Source organism: Ranitomeya variabilis, chromosome 2 (genome assembly GCF_051348905.1).
Source record: "Ranitomeya variabilis isolate aRanVar5 chromosome 2, aRanVar5.hap1, whole genome shotgun sequence".
Lineage (NCBI taxonomy): Eukaryota > Metazoa > Chordata > Amphibia > Anura > Dendrobatidae > Ranitomeya > Ranitomeya variabilis.
Window position 1 is genome coordinate 936507297 of NC_135233.1, and position 16361 is coordinate 936523657.

The 16361-nt window shown below is 46.9% G+C and overlaps 2 protein-coding genes across 4 annotated transcripts in view; one reads left to right on the forward strand and one right to left on the reverse strand.

Annotated features, from left to right (window-relative positions):
- Positions 1–4274, reverse strand: part of GMPS (guanine monophosphate synthase) — a 65263-nt gene extending 60989 nt beyond the window's left edge. Inside the window, exon 1 of the mRNA XM_077290700.1 lies at positions 4005–4274. Coding sequence (XP_077146815.1) covers positions 4005–4031 — 27 coding nt within the window. The 5' untranslated portion in view covers positions 4032–4274. The remainder of the gene's footprint in view (positions 1–4004) is intronic.
- Positions 4218–16361, forward strand: part of SLC33A1 (solute carrier family 33 member 1) — a 44581-nt gene continuing 32437 nt past the window's right edge. Inside the window, exons 1-2 of one of the 3 annotated variants that reach the window (XM_077290702.1) lie at positions 4218–4355; positions 15362–16132. In XM_077290702.1, coding sequence (XP_077146817.1) covers positions 15406–16132 — 727 coding nt within the window. In that variant the 5' untranslated portion in view covers positions 4218–4355; positions 15362–15405. Of the gene's footprint in view, positions 4356–4404; positions 4611–15361; positions 16133–16361 lie in introns of those variants that run through there. The other 2 variants (XR_013221912.1, XM_077290701.1) reach the window with 2 other exon arrangements.

Genomic DNA, 16361 nt, shown 5'->3' on the forward strand with positions numbered 1-16361 from the left:
AATAAGTGAGCACCGGTAAAGTGACTATACACAGGTCTATCTACAATACCGGAGAACAAAACAATTTACTTGTTTGGGTCCAACACATCCAGAATACCACTGACCACCCTGATCTGATTCTGTGTAGTGTCGAAACATCCCCATACACTTTAGACATAGGCCGTATTGCTGAATTCACTGGCACTTAAATCCAAAAGTTATAAAAAAAAAAAAAAAAAAGTTGTTACCAGAAGTCAGACACACAGCAGAATTTCCACCCCAAAAATTTGATTCTTATTATAGAACCTGCAAGAAAGATGAAGTTTCATTAAAAAAAAAATCATTGGGAAATTAACTGTAAACCAATCAGTGCCCATTAATGGCCTGTTTAGACAATGCAACCCAAATTCTAGGCGCACAGAACGATTGCAAGTACCCATCTTGCGTCCATAGGATATTATGGGCAGCACGTCCCACTTCCAGAAGACAATCTGCTGTTAAGAATGATTATTTTTAAGCCTGTATAAAAATGATAGCAATTGACAAATGAGTATTTTGCTTGTGTGTTGGGCGATTGTCAGCCTGTTCAGATGGGCCGATAATCAGGAAAAGAACATTCCTATCAACGCTTGCTCCCCAGACGCCAGTCAGCTTCCGATCCTGACCAGCCGCACACCTTGGCAGCATGCCATCTGGCATATATAAGGCTACGTTCACATTTGCGTTGTTGGGCGCAGCGTCGGCGACGCAACCAACAACGCATGTACACAACGCAGCGTTTTGCGACGCATGCGTTGTCATAAGATAGTAAAGATCAGGAATTTCGGTGCAGGGAAAATGCTACAAGTAGCGTCCTCTGCGCCCTGTCTTGTGCGTCAATATGACGCATGCGTCGTAAAACGCATTACAACGCATACCGGCGAATGTCCATGCGCCCCCATTAAAGATAGGGGTGCATGACGCATGCGTCGGTATCCGTCGACGACACTGCGCCCAACAACGCAAATGTGAACGTAGCCTAAGCCTGTCAGTCAGCGTCTGACACCACGCCCCTGATGAAGCCTATCGCGAAACACACTTTGGGGTCTCTCTTTCCATGCCCAGGGAAGGTCGGTCCTCCTTGTCATTCTATGCCTAAGCATTAGCAGTTATCTGGTATACCCAGGTTAATGTTATACCTTACACATGCACTTTGAATAAGCTTTTCTCTATATGTATACCATGAATGTATGCTATGGGATTTAGCCCTGTTAATGGTTTTATAGAGTTGCCTATTCGTATTATTGCACTTTATACAATATAGAGTCGCTACCCTTGTATCGCCCTCTTGACTTGCTCCAGGCACATATATAGACTATTACATATTACCAGCTTGCCTGCACGTGGCATCTCGGTGTCGCCACCCTTTCTGTATTGCGTCTTATAACTGCCTTAACTTAAATGTCTTTATTTCTAAGATTTTCATATACCATATTTATACATCTTTTGAATCTTGCTTTGGCGTCCATTCCTTGCAGGTATTGCACAAGTCTATGAAGCACGGACTGTGCTCAGATCATCCACCAGATCTCCTCCACCAGATGTCCTGACAGTCACATATACACCCATGAGACAGGTCGGGCCGAGGACTGCAATCCAAACACGGACCGCTGACCAGAGCCCCAGTGCGGACCCTGGAGCACGGACATGTATGGGGTGGGGGGAAAATACCGTACACGAGCGAGCGTATGGCCAGACCAACACTAGACATAAGTAATAAATGCACAGGCTCTCTTGGATAACTTATGGACCATCTATAGTCTCGATAGACCACTGTAGGTGATCCCCTCATGTTTATAGAGACCCCCATACTGCAATTCCCACCATGTGCTCAGTTTGGGACCTGACTACTGCTCAATTATAGGATAGTTGTTATATCCTGGGAATGAGGGGGATGGGGAACATTAGGGTCTACACATGGGGGAAGGCAGGCATCTAAAGTTTACCTGCTTTTACTTATGTTCAAACCCCAAACAGGCAAAATGGGGTGAAAGCAAAGTGGTAAAGGGTAGTGGGGGTGACAAAACCGCACCCTCCCAGCCGCGCTGTTATTCTGTCTCATGAAAAAAACAACAAGAAAAAGATCATGCCCATATGTAAAGGAACACCTCCAAACAATTATAAATATCAAAAATATATACTTTTTATTGACAATGAACCTCAAGGACTGCATATACATGCATGCAAAGAACGATGACACAAAACACTTAAAAACATTTAAAATAGCAAAAAATGCAGAAACAACAACATGCCTATGCTGAAATGATTGTCAAATCCTATGATAGGGAAAATGACACTCCACAGAAAAAGTGCTTCTCTCAATGAAAATGATCAGAAAGATCTATCCACACAGTAAAAATGCAAGAGTAAATAACCACTCAATAGTGTGGTGTCAATGTTGCAATACCATAGCCACCAACATAAGGTGCATAATTCATGTGCAAAACAGCTGCAGTAATGTACACATCATGGTCATAAGATACAGAGAAAAAGCCCTGAAAAACATGTGCCAAAGATGGAGTCTGAGATATAGCTCAAAAAATAATAATAATTAGCAAATGAACACATGTGGCCTGCGAGGGGAAGGGAGAGGGAGAGCTACATAATGCAAAAGCCCAAAAAAGAAAACCTCAATCCCATGAAAAAACCCCATCATACCAATAGTCCAAAGCTATGACCATGGACAAAAAGTCTGTGTGAAATGGAGAAGCAACCTGTGGGTAGGCTCCCACGCGTATCGCCGCCCGGATGGCGGCTTCCTCAGGGAAAGAATATTGTGTTATTCTGTCTCATAGAAACTGCCCATTCCAAAATTATTCAACTGAATTTGGTTAAGAAGCAGTCGCCCCTGCTAGATCCGAGTACTGCTGAGCACACAGTGGCTCAGTGGTTAGCACTGCAGCGCTGGGATCCTGGGTTCTAATCCCACCTTGGACAACATCTGCAAGGAGTTTGTATGTTCTCCCCGTGTTTGTGTGGGTTTCCTCCCACATTCCAAAGACATACTGATAGGGAATCTAGATTGTGAGCCCCATCGGGGACAGCGACGATAATGTGTGCAACCTGTAAAGCGCTGCGGAATATGTTAGCGCTATATAAAGATTATTATTATTTAGGCTCTGGCATGGGGTCAGCACCAGATGACGCCACCACTGGGCCTCACTACACATGTCTGAGAGCAGCCGCAGGGCAGCACTACCCGGAACAACACCGGAGCCGGGCAGCACCAGCCACAGAGGATCACACACCTGTCCGGGCATCTGCAGCCACACGGACCACTGGGGCACGTCAGGCCCTCCTTGTACGCCCCCACACTGTCAGACACCATTATCACTACTGGACAGCACTTAAAGGGATTGTTTTTTGAGCCCTAAGGGCTACAGAGTCATAATTGAGTGAGGGGGAAGGGTCAAAGGTTCTGTCAGGATCCATTTAAGGTCCCTATTGAAATGAATGGGGAAAATGTGACTGGAAGTTGCATTTCCAGCACTGCGGAGACCCCATCCCTGCAGCACACGGGGGCCAGTAAGGCGCAGCCCCATCACACGTCAGCCCGGCCGTACAATCACCCCAGGACACTGGAAGGGTTCTCTTCATGTGCAGAAGATTTTGTGTGGCAGATTTTTGTTCCCCAGATTCCCGCACAGATTCCACATGGTCTGCTGCCCCTGGTCTCTTCCGCGGACGATCGCCTGCAGCGGAGGTGGCTGTAGTCGGATCTGAGGGGGATTTGGGAGCAGAATCCTGTCAAATCCGACCAGTGTGAACTGCGCCTAATTACAGGGACAGTGCCGATGTGTCCGGGCCCGGAGGCCGCTGCGGTACAGGAGCGGCTCCCGCGTGGCGCACACACATGCCGGCGGGCAGCCACCTGACAGCCCAGCACCGCCACCGCACACAAGGCCTCGGCGGTGCGGGCTCTGCCCCCCGGCTCAGTGCTGCCCCGTCTGTCCTCCCCCTCTCCCCCGCTGCGGCTCGTCACTGACCTTGGTGTCTCCGTTACATAGAGCCATGAGTGGCCGCGGGGTGAGCGGCAGGGCGGGATGTCTCTGAGCCTCGGCTTTGGCGCCGGAGAGAATGCTGGTAGAGAGTGTGTGATCCGCAGTCTCCCCGCCTCCTGCTCGTCCGCCACCAGGGGGCAGCTTAGAGCTTCAACTGAAAAACCGAGACGGACTCTCAAGACGCCATGTTATGTCCGGGAGAGACCCGCTTTATCGTTCGCTCGCGTTGGAGAAACCGTCACAGCTAACGTAAAGCAAGACACCGGGGTCCTCGCTGTACACCCGTGCTCCCAGCGCCTCGTTACTGACTGCTGCCACTAACTACAAGACCTGCAGGTAACGGCGTGCCCTCATTAAACATGGCGTCCGCGAAGTCTCGTCACGTGCGTGACATCTGTGGGAGCCAGGCCTCGCTCCCGGTACAGCGGGATTGGATTGGGAGGTTTCTGGCTCCGTAAAACATCTTCCCCAAGAAGCAAAATACCGAACACTCAGTTCCGGACAGGTTTCATGACTAGGAAATTGTTCTAGACCGGAAGGTATTACCAAGCTGGCCGGTGAGAGATGGTAGTGATGAGCTGTCAGTGCCAGGTAAGAGAAGACGGCTGGGGTATGGGCACACGAGACCCCCGGTGTCCACGTACGGGGTGGAGGGACAAGTGTGGGACTATCACTCCCAGCAAGTCTATACACTGCGGGAGTAGTACTAAGCACAGGCACAACAGTACACAGTGTGTACACAACACACGGGACAGTACACGGCGTAGACACATTACACACGGGACAGTACACGGCGTACACACATTACACACGGGACAGTACACGGCGTACACACATTACACACGGGACAGTACACGGCGTACACACATTACACACACGGGACAGTACACAGTGTACACACATTACACACGGGACAGTACACGGCGTACACACATTACACACGGGACAGTACACGGTGTACACACATTACACACGGGACAGTACACGGTGTACACACATTACACACACGGGACAGTACACGGCGTAGACACATTACACACGGGACAGAACACGGCGTACACACATTACACACACGGGACAGTACACGGCGTACACAACACACGGGACAGTACACGGTGTAGACACATTACACACGGGACAGTACACGGTGTAGACACATTACACACGGGACAGTACACGGTGTACACACATTACACACGGGACAGTACACGGTGTACACACATTACACACGGGACAGTACACGGCGTACACACATTACACACACGGGACAGTACACGGCGTACACACATTACACACGGGACAGTACACGGCGTACACAACACACGGGACAGTACACGGTGTAGACACATTACACACGGGACAGTACACAGTGTAGACACATTACACACGGGACAGTACACGGTGTACACACATTACACACGGGACAGTACACGGCGTACACACATTACACACACGGGACAGTACACGGCGTACACACATTACACACGGGACAGTACACGGCGTACACACATTACACACGGGACAGTACACGGTGTACACACATTACACACGGGACAGTACACGGCGTACACACATTACACACGGGACAGTACACGGTGTACACACATTACACACGGGACAGTACACGGCGTACACACATTACACACGGGACAGTACACGGTGTACACACATTACACACGGGACAGTACACGGCGTACACACATTACACACGGGACAGTACACGGTGTAGACACATTACACACGGGACAGTACACGGTGTACACACATTACACACGGGACAGTACACGGCGTACACACATTACACACGGGACAGTACACGGCGTACACACATTACACACGGGACAGTACACGGCGTACACACATTACACACGGGACAGTACACGGTGTACACACATTACACACGGGACAGTACACGGTGTACACACATTACACACGGGACAGTACACGGTGTACACACATTACACACGGGACAGTACACGGCGTACACACATTACACACACGGGACAGTACACGGCGTACACACATTACACACGGGACAGTACACGGTGTACACAACACACGGGACAGTACACGGTGTACACACATTACACACGGGACAGTACACGGTGTACACACATTACACACGGGACAGTACACGGTGTAGACACATTACACACACGGGACAGTACACGGTGTACACACATTACACACGGGACAGTACACGGTGTACACACATTACACACACGGGACAGTACACGGTGTACACACATTACACACGGGACAGTACACGGTGTACACACATTACACACGGGACAGTACACGGTGTACACAACACACGGGACAGTACACGGCGTACACAACACACGGGACAGTACACGGTGTACACACATTACACACGGGACAGTACACGGCGTACACAACACACGGGACAGTACACGGCGTACACACATTACACACGGGACAGTACACGGCGTACACACATTACACACGGGACAGTACACGGCGTACACACATTACACACGGGACAGTACACGGCGTACACAACACACGGGACAGTACACGGTGTACACACATTACACACGGGACAGTACACGGTGTACACACATTACACACGGGACAGTACACGGCGTACACACATTACACACGGGACAGTACACGGCGTACACAACACACGGGACAGTACACGGTGTACACACATTACACACGGGACAGTACACGGTGTACACACATTACACACGGGACAGTACACGGCGTACACACATTACACACGGGACAGTACACGGCGTACACACATTACACACGGGACAGTACACGGCGTACACAACACACGGGACAGTACACGGTGTACACACATTACACACGGGACAGTACACGGTGTACACACATTACACACGGGACAGTACACGGCGTACACAACACACGGGACAGTACACGGTGTACACACATTACACACGGGACAGTACACGGTGTACACACATTACACACGGGACAGTACACGGTGTACACACATTACACACGGGACAGTACACGGTGTACACACATTACACACACGGGACAGTACACGGCGTACACAACACACGGGACAGTACACGGTGTACACACATTACACACGGGACAGTACACGGTGTACACACATTACACACGGGACAGTACACGGTGTACACACATTACACACGGGACAGTACACGGTGTACACACATTACACACACGGGACAGTACACGGCGTACACACATTACACACACGGGACAGTACACGGTGTACACACATTACACACGGGACAGTACACGGTGTACACACATTACACACACGGGACAGTACACGGTGTACACACATTACACACGGGACAGTACACGGTGTACACACATTACACACGGGACAGTACACGGCGTACACACATTACACACGGGACAGCGCACACGGCGCACACACATTACACACGGGACAGCGCACACGGCGCACGCACACTACACACACGGGACGGCGCACGCACACTACACACACGGGACAGCGCACACGGCGCACGCACACTACACACACGGGACAGCGCACACGGCGCACGCACACTACACACACGGGACAGCGCACACGGCGCACGCACACTACACACACGGGACAGCGCACACGGCGCACGCACACTACACACACGGCGTACGCACACTACACACACGGGACAGCGCACACGGCGTACGCACACTACACACACGGGACAGCGCACACGGCGTACGCACGCTACACACACGGAACCACCTTCATCTACAATCTGAGTGTGGCAATCACCCACCCCAAGTCTAAGGCTACTTTCACACTAGCGTTAACTGCAATACGTCGCAAATGCGTCGTTTTGCCGAAACTACGCATCCAGCAAAAGTTCTTGCTGGATACGTTTTTTCGTCATAGACTAACATTAGCGACGCATTTGCGACGCATTGCCAAACGGTGCGTCCGTTTTGCGACGCTTGGGCGTGTGGTAGCGGACCGTCGGGAGAAAAAAACGTTACATGTAACGTTTTTTGCTCCCGACGGTCCGCTTTTTCCGACCGCGCATGCGCGGCCGGAACTCCGCCCCCACCTCCCCGCACTTCCCCGCACCTCACAATGGGGCAGCGGATGCGTGGGAAAAATGCATCCTCTGCCCCCGTTGTGCGGCGGAGACCACGCTAGCGTCGGGAACGTCGGCCCGACGCACGGCGACGGGTTGTTACCGACGCTAGTGTGAAAGTAGCCTAATAGTGCTGGATAACTCCTAGATATCATGGTGTCTTGTGGGTCATCAAGTTAATTGGGAGATTAAATAAATAAATAAATAAATAAATATATATATATATATATACATACACTGTGTTCCAAATTATTATGCACATATAGTTTAGGAGTGATAAGGTTAGAATTTTTTTGTTTGTCATTTAAACTCATTGATGGTGATGTGTGTCAGGGCTCTTTATATCACTGAAAGCAATTGCAGATACCTGTGCACATTAGTTTGGCAGGTGTGTCCAAATAAAGGCAAGACTATAAGAAGGCTGTTCCACATTATTAAGCAGCCTACATTTTTTGCCAAAATGGGAAAGAAAAGGGATGAGTTGGCTGCTGAGAAGCAACAAATTGTGGAGTATTTAGGTCAAGGCATGACTACAATCAACATTGCCAAGACACTTCATCGTGATCATCGCACAATCAAGAAGTATGTAGCTGATTCCCAGCACACACGTGTGCGTGCTGATAAGGAAAAATTGAGGACTCTTTCCAACAGGCAATTGCGTAAGGTTAAAAGAGCAGCTGCAAAAATGCCTTGTCATAGCAGCAGACAAGTTTTTGAAGCTGCTGGTGCCTCCAACGTCCCCAGAACAACAAGATGCAGGGTCCTTCAGAGGTGCGTAAGCCATCCTGTCGACCACCTCTATCCACTGCAACAAGCAGAAACGGCTCCAGTGGGCCAAACGATACATGAAGACTGACTTCCAAACTGTTTTGTTCACCGATGAGTGCCGTGCAACGCTCGATGGTCCAGATGGATGGAGTGGAGGATGGACACCCCATGAAAACACGGCTAAGGCGCGAACAAGGAGGAGGTGGAGTAATGTTTTGGGCTGGAATCATGGGGAGAGAGATTGTCGGCCCCTTTATGTTCCCTGAAGGGGTAAAGATGAACTCCATAATCTATGTGGAGTTTCTAAAACAACACTTCCTGCCATGGTTCAAGAGGAAGAACCGTGATTTCCGCAGCAAGATCATTTTCATGCATGATAATGCACCACCTCATGCTGCAAAAAACACATCTGCATCTCTGGCTGCTATGGGCATAAAAGAGGACAAACTTATGGTGTGGCCACCATCTTCCCCTGACCTCAACCCCATTGAGAACCTCTGGAGCATCATCAAAAGGAGTGTCTATGATGGCGGGAGGCAGATCACATCTAAGCAACAGCTCTGGGAGGCTATTCTGTCCACATGCAAAACAATTGAAGCAGAAACCATCCAAAAACTGACAAATTCAATGGACGAGAGAGTTCAGAAGCTTCTTTTGAACAAGGGGTCCTACGTGCAAATGTAACATCACCTAGAATAAAGTTTTCACTTGAAAACTGTTTGATTTCATTTTGTAATAAGCTGATAATGCTTATAACTTCACAATTTACCATTTTTTTGTTCAAAATAAAAAAAAAAGGTTGAAAACTCTGCTGTGCATAATAATTTGGAACATGCATTTTGAGTGTTTATTTTTTTAAAAAATATACTGTTTTCATAGGCAGTTTGTTCTAAAACATTGCAATTATACTAGAATAGTAGATGACTGGAAAATAACAATGACTGCAATTCAGATGGGTGATTTAGAGAAAATATGAGGAAATATTATTTGCATAATTTGGAACACAGTGTGTGTGTGTATGTGTATGTGTATATGTATATATATATATATATATATATATATATATATATATATATATATATATATATATATATATATATATATATATATATATATATATATATATATATATATATATATTTGTGGTAGAGCGGCTTACTCGGCTGGACACAGAGGTATAACCAGAACACTGTCCCTTTAAGAAAATGCTTTGTTTATTGAAGACATCATAAATCAAGCTTTGGAACGTAAACATAGCCTTCTGGGCACAACAGTAAGGCTACTTTCACACTAGCGTCGGGCTCGGCCCGTCGCGGTGCGTCGGGCCGAGGTTCCCGACGCTAACGTTGTCTCCGCCGCACAACGGGGGCAGCGGATGCATTTTTCCAGCGCATCCGCTGCCCCATTGTGAGGTGCGGGGAGGTGGGGGCGGAGTTCCGGCTGCGCATGCGCGGTCGGAAAAAGCGGACCGTCGGGAGCAAAAACGTCACATGTAACGTTTTTTGCTCCCGACGGTCCGCCACAGCACGGCGCAACCGTCGCACGACGGTTGCGACGTGTGTCATTGCGTCGCAAATGTGTCGCTAATGTTAGTCAATGCAGAAAAAACGCATCCTGCAAGCACTTTTGCAGGATGCGTTTTTTCGGCAAAACGACGCATTGCGACGTAATGCAGTTAACGCCAGTGTGAAAGTAGCCTAAAACAAAGAAACACGGTTCTTTTCCTAGCAGGCAACAATGTCCACTGTTCAGATGAGCACACACTTTCCTGTAGTCCTTTGTCTCCAGGCACCTCCTGAACACTGAAGGCTTTTGCAGTCAGCAATTTAATCCCAGACCTTGTGATTCCGCCATCATGCTGATCACATGATCCTGATATCACACAGGTCCTGTAAGGACACTGCAGGGGAGATACGTGGACCTCCTCCCACCCGCTCTATGGAAGTCCACTAAAACCAGCCCATCATATAACTTTATATATAACTTTTTTAATAAATTTGTAAAAAATACTACATTTCTGTTTTTTTTTTCCGTCAAGATAGGGTGCAGAGTGTATATTAATGAGAAAAAAAATGAACTTTTTCCTTTTTGAATTTACTAAATGGCTGCAATGAAACAGAGTGAAAAATGTAAAGGGGTCTGAATACTCTATGTGGGTCATTCCATGTCACGTGAACCAATGATTTTTACCACTATATTTTTAATTCTTTTGAGATTTTGTTATTTGGTGATAGTGTGTCAGAGAATGCAAAATGTGAAGAAAAAAAAATTCTAGATATTTTTTTTTATTGATTTTCAAAGTTCGGAAAAAGTGCGAATTTCGGTGTTGCCTGCCTTTACATTTCTCCCCATAACTCAGGCTAGAAAAGAGATAGAGAAACAAAATAAACACCATTCTACTCAGAACTGTACAGGCTTTCACCAGATATTTCACAAGAGTATCTTTAATATTTTACCTATGCGAACGCAAGCGCAAAACTTTAAAACGCATTTCCAAAAAAAAGTTTACCGTATTTTTTGGCATATAAGACGCACCGGACCATAAGACGCACCCCAAATTTGGGGTGAAAATTGCAGAAAAAAAGATTTTTTATAAGATAGGGGTCCGTCTTATTGTCCGAATTTACAGTATCTTACCTGTGGGCTGGTGGTGGCAGAGCAGGGTCACAGGGGGCATGGTGTCGGCAGAGGTGGGGTGAGGCGGTACGGCGTGCACCTGAGCAGGGTCCCTTCCTGCTTAGGTGGGCGACGCCACGGCCTGGTGTCCATGGGAGGGTGGCAGCAGTGGTTACCGGCAGAGGTGTTGGGATGAGGAGGCACAGTGAGAGGGGTCCCTTTCCCCGGTGAGGTGATGCAGCAGCCCGGTAATGCAGCAGAGCTGGGTGAATCCTGTTGTTACCGCGGTGGCAGAGGTGTGGAGACGAGGAGGCACAGTGAGCGGGGTCCCTTTCCCTGGTGAGGTGATGCAGCTGCCCCGATAATGCAGCAGAGCCGGGTGAATCCTGTTGTTACCGCGGTGGCAGAGGTGTGGAGATGAGGAGGTCCCTTTCCCCGGTGAGGTGATGCAGCAGCCCGGTAATGCAGCAGAGCCAGGTGAATCCTGTTGTTATCGGTGCGCGCGGCCATCTTCCTGAGGCCGCGCGTTCGCAGATGGAGCTCTGCTGCCCGGGGCTTCAGGAAAATGGCCGCCGCGATCCCCATCTGCGCACGCGCGGCATCCCGCGGCCATTTTCCTGAAGCCCCGGGCAGCAGAGACCTCCATCTGCGCACGCGCGGCCTCAGGAAGATGGCCGCGCGCACCGTTAACAACAGGATTCACGCGGCTCTGCTGCATTACCGGGGCTGCTGCATCACCTCACCGGGGAAAGGGACCCCGCTCACTGCGCCTCCTCATCTCCACACCTCTGCCGCCGCACCTCTGCCGCCACGGTCCACGGTAAGCCTGCATTGCGAATATAAGACGCACCCCCCATTTTCCCCCCTTTTTTTGGGGGGAAAAAGTGCGTCTTATATGCCAAAAAATACGGTAATTTAAAAATGTCAAAAACTGCACATGTGCCTGTTATGCTCCTAGCCACTTCTGCACCAAAAAACAAGCTGGGATCGTGATGGGATCATATTTTAAAAAATAAAACTATTACAGTGTCAGTTCAAAAATCTTGATTTCAGGTCTGTTCAGCCTGTGGTGTAGAAGTGTGGGGTCCATATTTACCAAATAATCCATGATTGTTAGATATTCCTGTATTATTTTATTATGTTAGCGCTTAGAAGCAGGAGAGGACAGAGGAGAAAGTTTTGTTAGGGCCCAACCTGAGATTGAACAGGGGTAGACGGTGACTGCAGAGCAGATGACCGGCCGGCAGCTCGGGCCTCCACAGACCGTATTCACACCAAATCTGAACACCCAGGCAACTCCTCAAATGGAGGGAGAAAAATACTCTTAACATCCAGTTCATGTATTGTACAAACCAGGACTACGAAGAGGAGGAGGAGAGATTGTTATAACATCGGTTACAGGAAGCAGAACCCATCACAGGGACTCAGCAATACCGGACTGTCATCCCATGTAGTGGCAATAAAGACAGTGACATCCATGAAGTGGTAGAAGGCGGCACAAGATCGGCAATGGATGACACAACTGGCTATGTGACCTGTGAATATGATTAGCGCTGACGGCTACTGGACTCTCCAAAGATTGTGAAAATGAAGAAGTGACTCTTCTGCACCTTCTGGTCCAGCGCCGTCCTTTGTGTATCCAAGAAAATCAGACATTGTAAAAGTGAACAAAAATCAGATATAACTCAGGTGGAGCCGAGCACCATGACAGCCGCACATACTCTGACACAGAAGGAAACGGCCACTGCTAGTGAGCGCTTATGGACAAGATGGCATTTCACCCTCTAGAAGGGACACATTGATGATAAAAGGCCAGTGTAACAACCTACTAATAATTGTTTGATTAGTTCATATTTTATAGTACGAGGATTTAACTACTGGACTATTCTTCTTAAACACTTCAGAAATGACATGTTTAGTGATATAGTAGAAAAAAAATTGTTCCATGTATAAATAGGTGGTAAAAATATTGGTTCTTTTAATCTTGTTTTTAACATAATTAGGACGAGACTATTTAGAAAACCACACTTGAGGATGTGATCACGTTTTTTCTTTTGGCTTGTTCAAGGAATTCAGGTTGAAAATGCTGAGCAAGTTGTTATGATGATTAAGATGTATTTATTCTGGCACTTCGGTATTTGTTTTTTGCGTTTCTTTATTGTTACATATAAATGTTGAATTCAATAAGTTGTAATTTGAAAAGAAAAAGGGAAGAAACTCACACAAACATAAAATCAGATGATTCAAGGCTTAAAAAAAAAATACAAATTTGATAGGTCCCAAGTTGAATCCCTGTACAAATATAAACAAGGACACAAGTAACACACATGCATGTTTTCACAATTTTAAAACATACGTTTTTTTCAGAATTGTGCATCAAAATGTTTCATTTGATTTCACCAAAACAAAATATAAAGAAACATAGTCTTGTGACATATCAAATGAAAGCCGGTACCGTTCTGAGAAAAATGATGCCTCTCCCGCCTCTATATCTTAATTCTAGCCCGAGATATGATAAAAAATGTAAAGCCATACCAGGCCAAAATCTGCGCTTTTTTAAAACTTTAAAAATCTGTAAAAAATTAACTGATGAAGAAAAAAATTCTAAACTTTTAATTTGTAATTAACTAAAGTTGTACTTCATAAAAACAAAAAAATAAAAATCTAAAGACGTCAGGAAAAAAAATATTCATATTTGGATCACTTGATATGGAATGACCCATATGTGTGTGTGTGTGTGTATATATATATATATATATATATATATATATATATATATATATATATATATATATATATATATATATATATATATATATATATATATATATATATATATATAATCCGAGACTACCCAGATGACATCTGACCAGTACCCGTTTGTTTGGGCTAAAAAATGTCTTATCATCTGGCTTCAATGGATTAACATAATATTGTTTGGGTTATTTTCCTGGCATGTACAGAGGATAGACCCATTGTGGTGCATCGTCGGTACCTGCCATATTCACCGATCAGCAGCAACATTTAACCTCAGTTATTCTGTGCCATGTGGTGTGGCATAAGTCACCAGTACCCAGGACAAGGGAAGTATTTTGAGCCCCTCCAACCATTGGACCGTCCAGTATCTCCCAAGTACATGTATTGTACTTTAAAGGAAATCTTTCTCCTTGGATAATACTATTAACCTGCAGATATAGGGTTAATCTATAGGTAAATAGTGTTACGAAGCTGCCCATCCACCTTACTGAAAGTGCGGATTCGGTAGAAAATTAACTTCTTTTCTCCTGGGAGCTGCCGGCTTTCAATCATGGAGATGTGCTTGGAGCGGCTACAGTCACCGCTGACAGCACAACACTGCTCTCTATACTGTGAGCGGGGCTGGCAGCATGCCCTGGCACTGTGATTGGCAGCTGGTTGTGCAGGGCGAGCTGTCAGTCCAGGTTCCTGGTTCTGCCTGCAGCTCTTGCTGACATTAGAGTGCGCATTAGAGAGCGCTCAGTTTAACTTGGATGTGAAAGGCATCTTTTTATCTGGGTCTAAAACCACTTTCATGGACTTATCTTCTGACTAGTGATGAGCGAATCTGCTCAGATAAGGTGTTATACGAGCATTCTTGTGTGCTAACTGAGGGTCTTCAGCATGCTTAAAAAATATGTTTGAGTCCCTGCGGCTCTTAGACAGCTGCAAAACATGCAGGGATTACCTAACTAACAGGAAATCCACGCATGTGTCGCGGCTGTCTAATAGCCACTCAAACATATCTTTCGAGCACGCTGAAGACCCTCGGTTAGCACCCGAGCATGCTCAGATAACATCTTATCTGAGCACATTCGTTCATCACTACTGATTTCTGACTTTGTCCTTTCTTTCTTTCCACAGATTTAACATTTCCAGAACGGAGATATCCAAAGACAGAATCAGAAATGACTCTCACCCAGAAAGATAGCAGACAGCGCCGCCAACATTTGCAGTTTTCTGGAATGAACAGTGACAACCAAAACTACCAAGATGAACTGGAGGAAGGAGACAGAGAGGCGTTGTTACAGGACTCAGAAGTGCCTGCACACAGAGGACTTTCCGGCCTCCGAGGAGAGCTGGGGAATATCCTCTTACTGCTCTTCCTGTATATTCTGCAGGGAATTCCTTTGGGACTGGCTGGTAGTATTCCTTTAATCCTACAGAGTAAAAATGTTAGTTACACGGACCAAGCCATTTTCAGCTTTGTATTTTGGCCTTTCAGCCTGAAGCTGCTGTGGGCACCATTGGTGGACTCTCTGTACATCAAGAGGTTTGGCCGCAGGAAATCCTGGTTAGTTCCTACACAGTACCTTATAGGGCTGTTCATGATGTACCTGTCCTTAACAGTCGATGACCTTCTCGGTGGAGAACATGGACCTGATATGTTGGCTTTAACCGCTACTTTCTTCCTGTTTGAATTTCTGGCTGCCACTCAGGACGTTGCTGTGGACGGCTGGGCCCTGACCATGCTCTCCAGGGAAAATGTAGGCTATGCATCTACATGTAACTCTGTAGGCCAGACGGCTGGATATTTCATGGGGAACGTTCTGTTCTTAGCTCTTGAATCTGCAGACTTTTGCAACAAATACTTAAGATCTACACCGCAGCCTAAGGGAATGGTGACACTTCCAGGTAGATTTTCTTTCACACTCGTTCTGGCTTATAGTGTTTATCAGTTCTTACGTATGTGAATTGTTTGTCCAAGTTCTAATGAACAAAAGTTTTCAAAGGATTCCCACCTTAGATCCACATTATATGCCATGTGTCTGATTGGGGTCTCGCCTATTGGAAGCATAGGGGTCTCCTTATCCTTGTGCTGCAAGTCAGGAAGGCCATGTCCAGTGGAGAGAGGTGATCACAG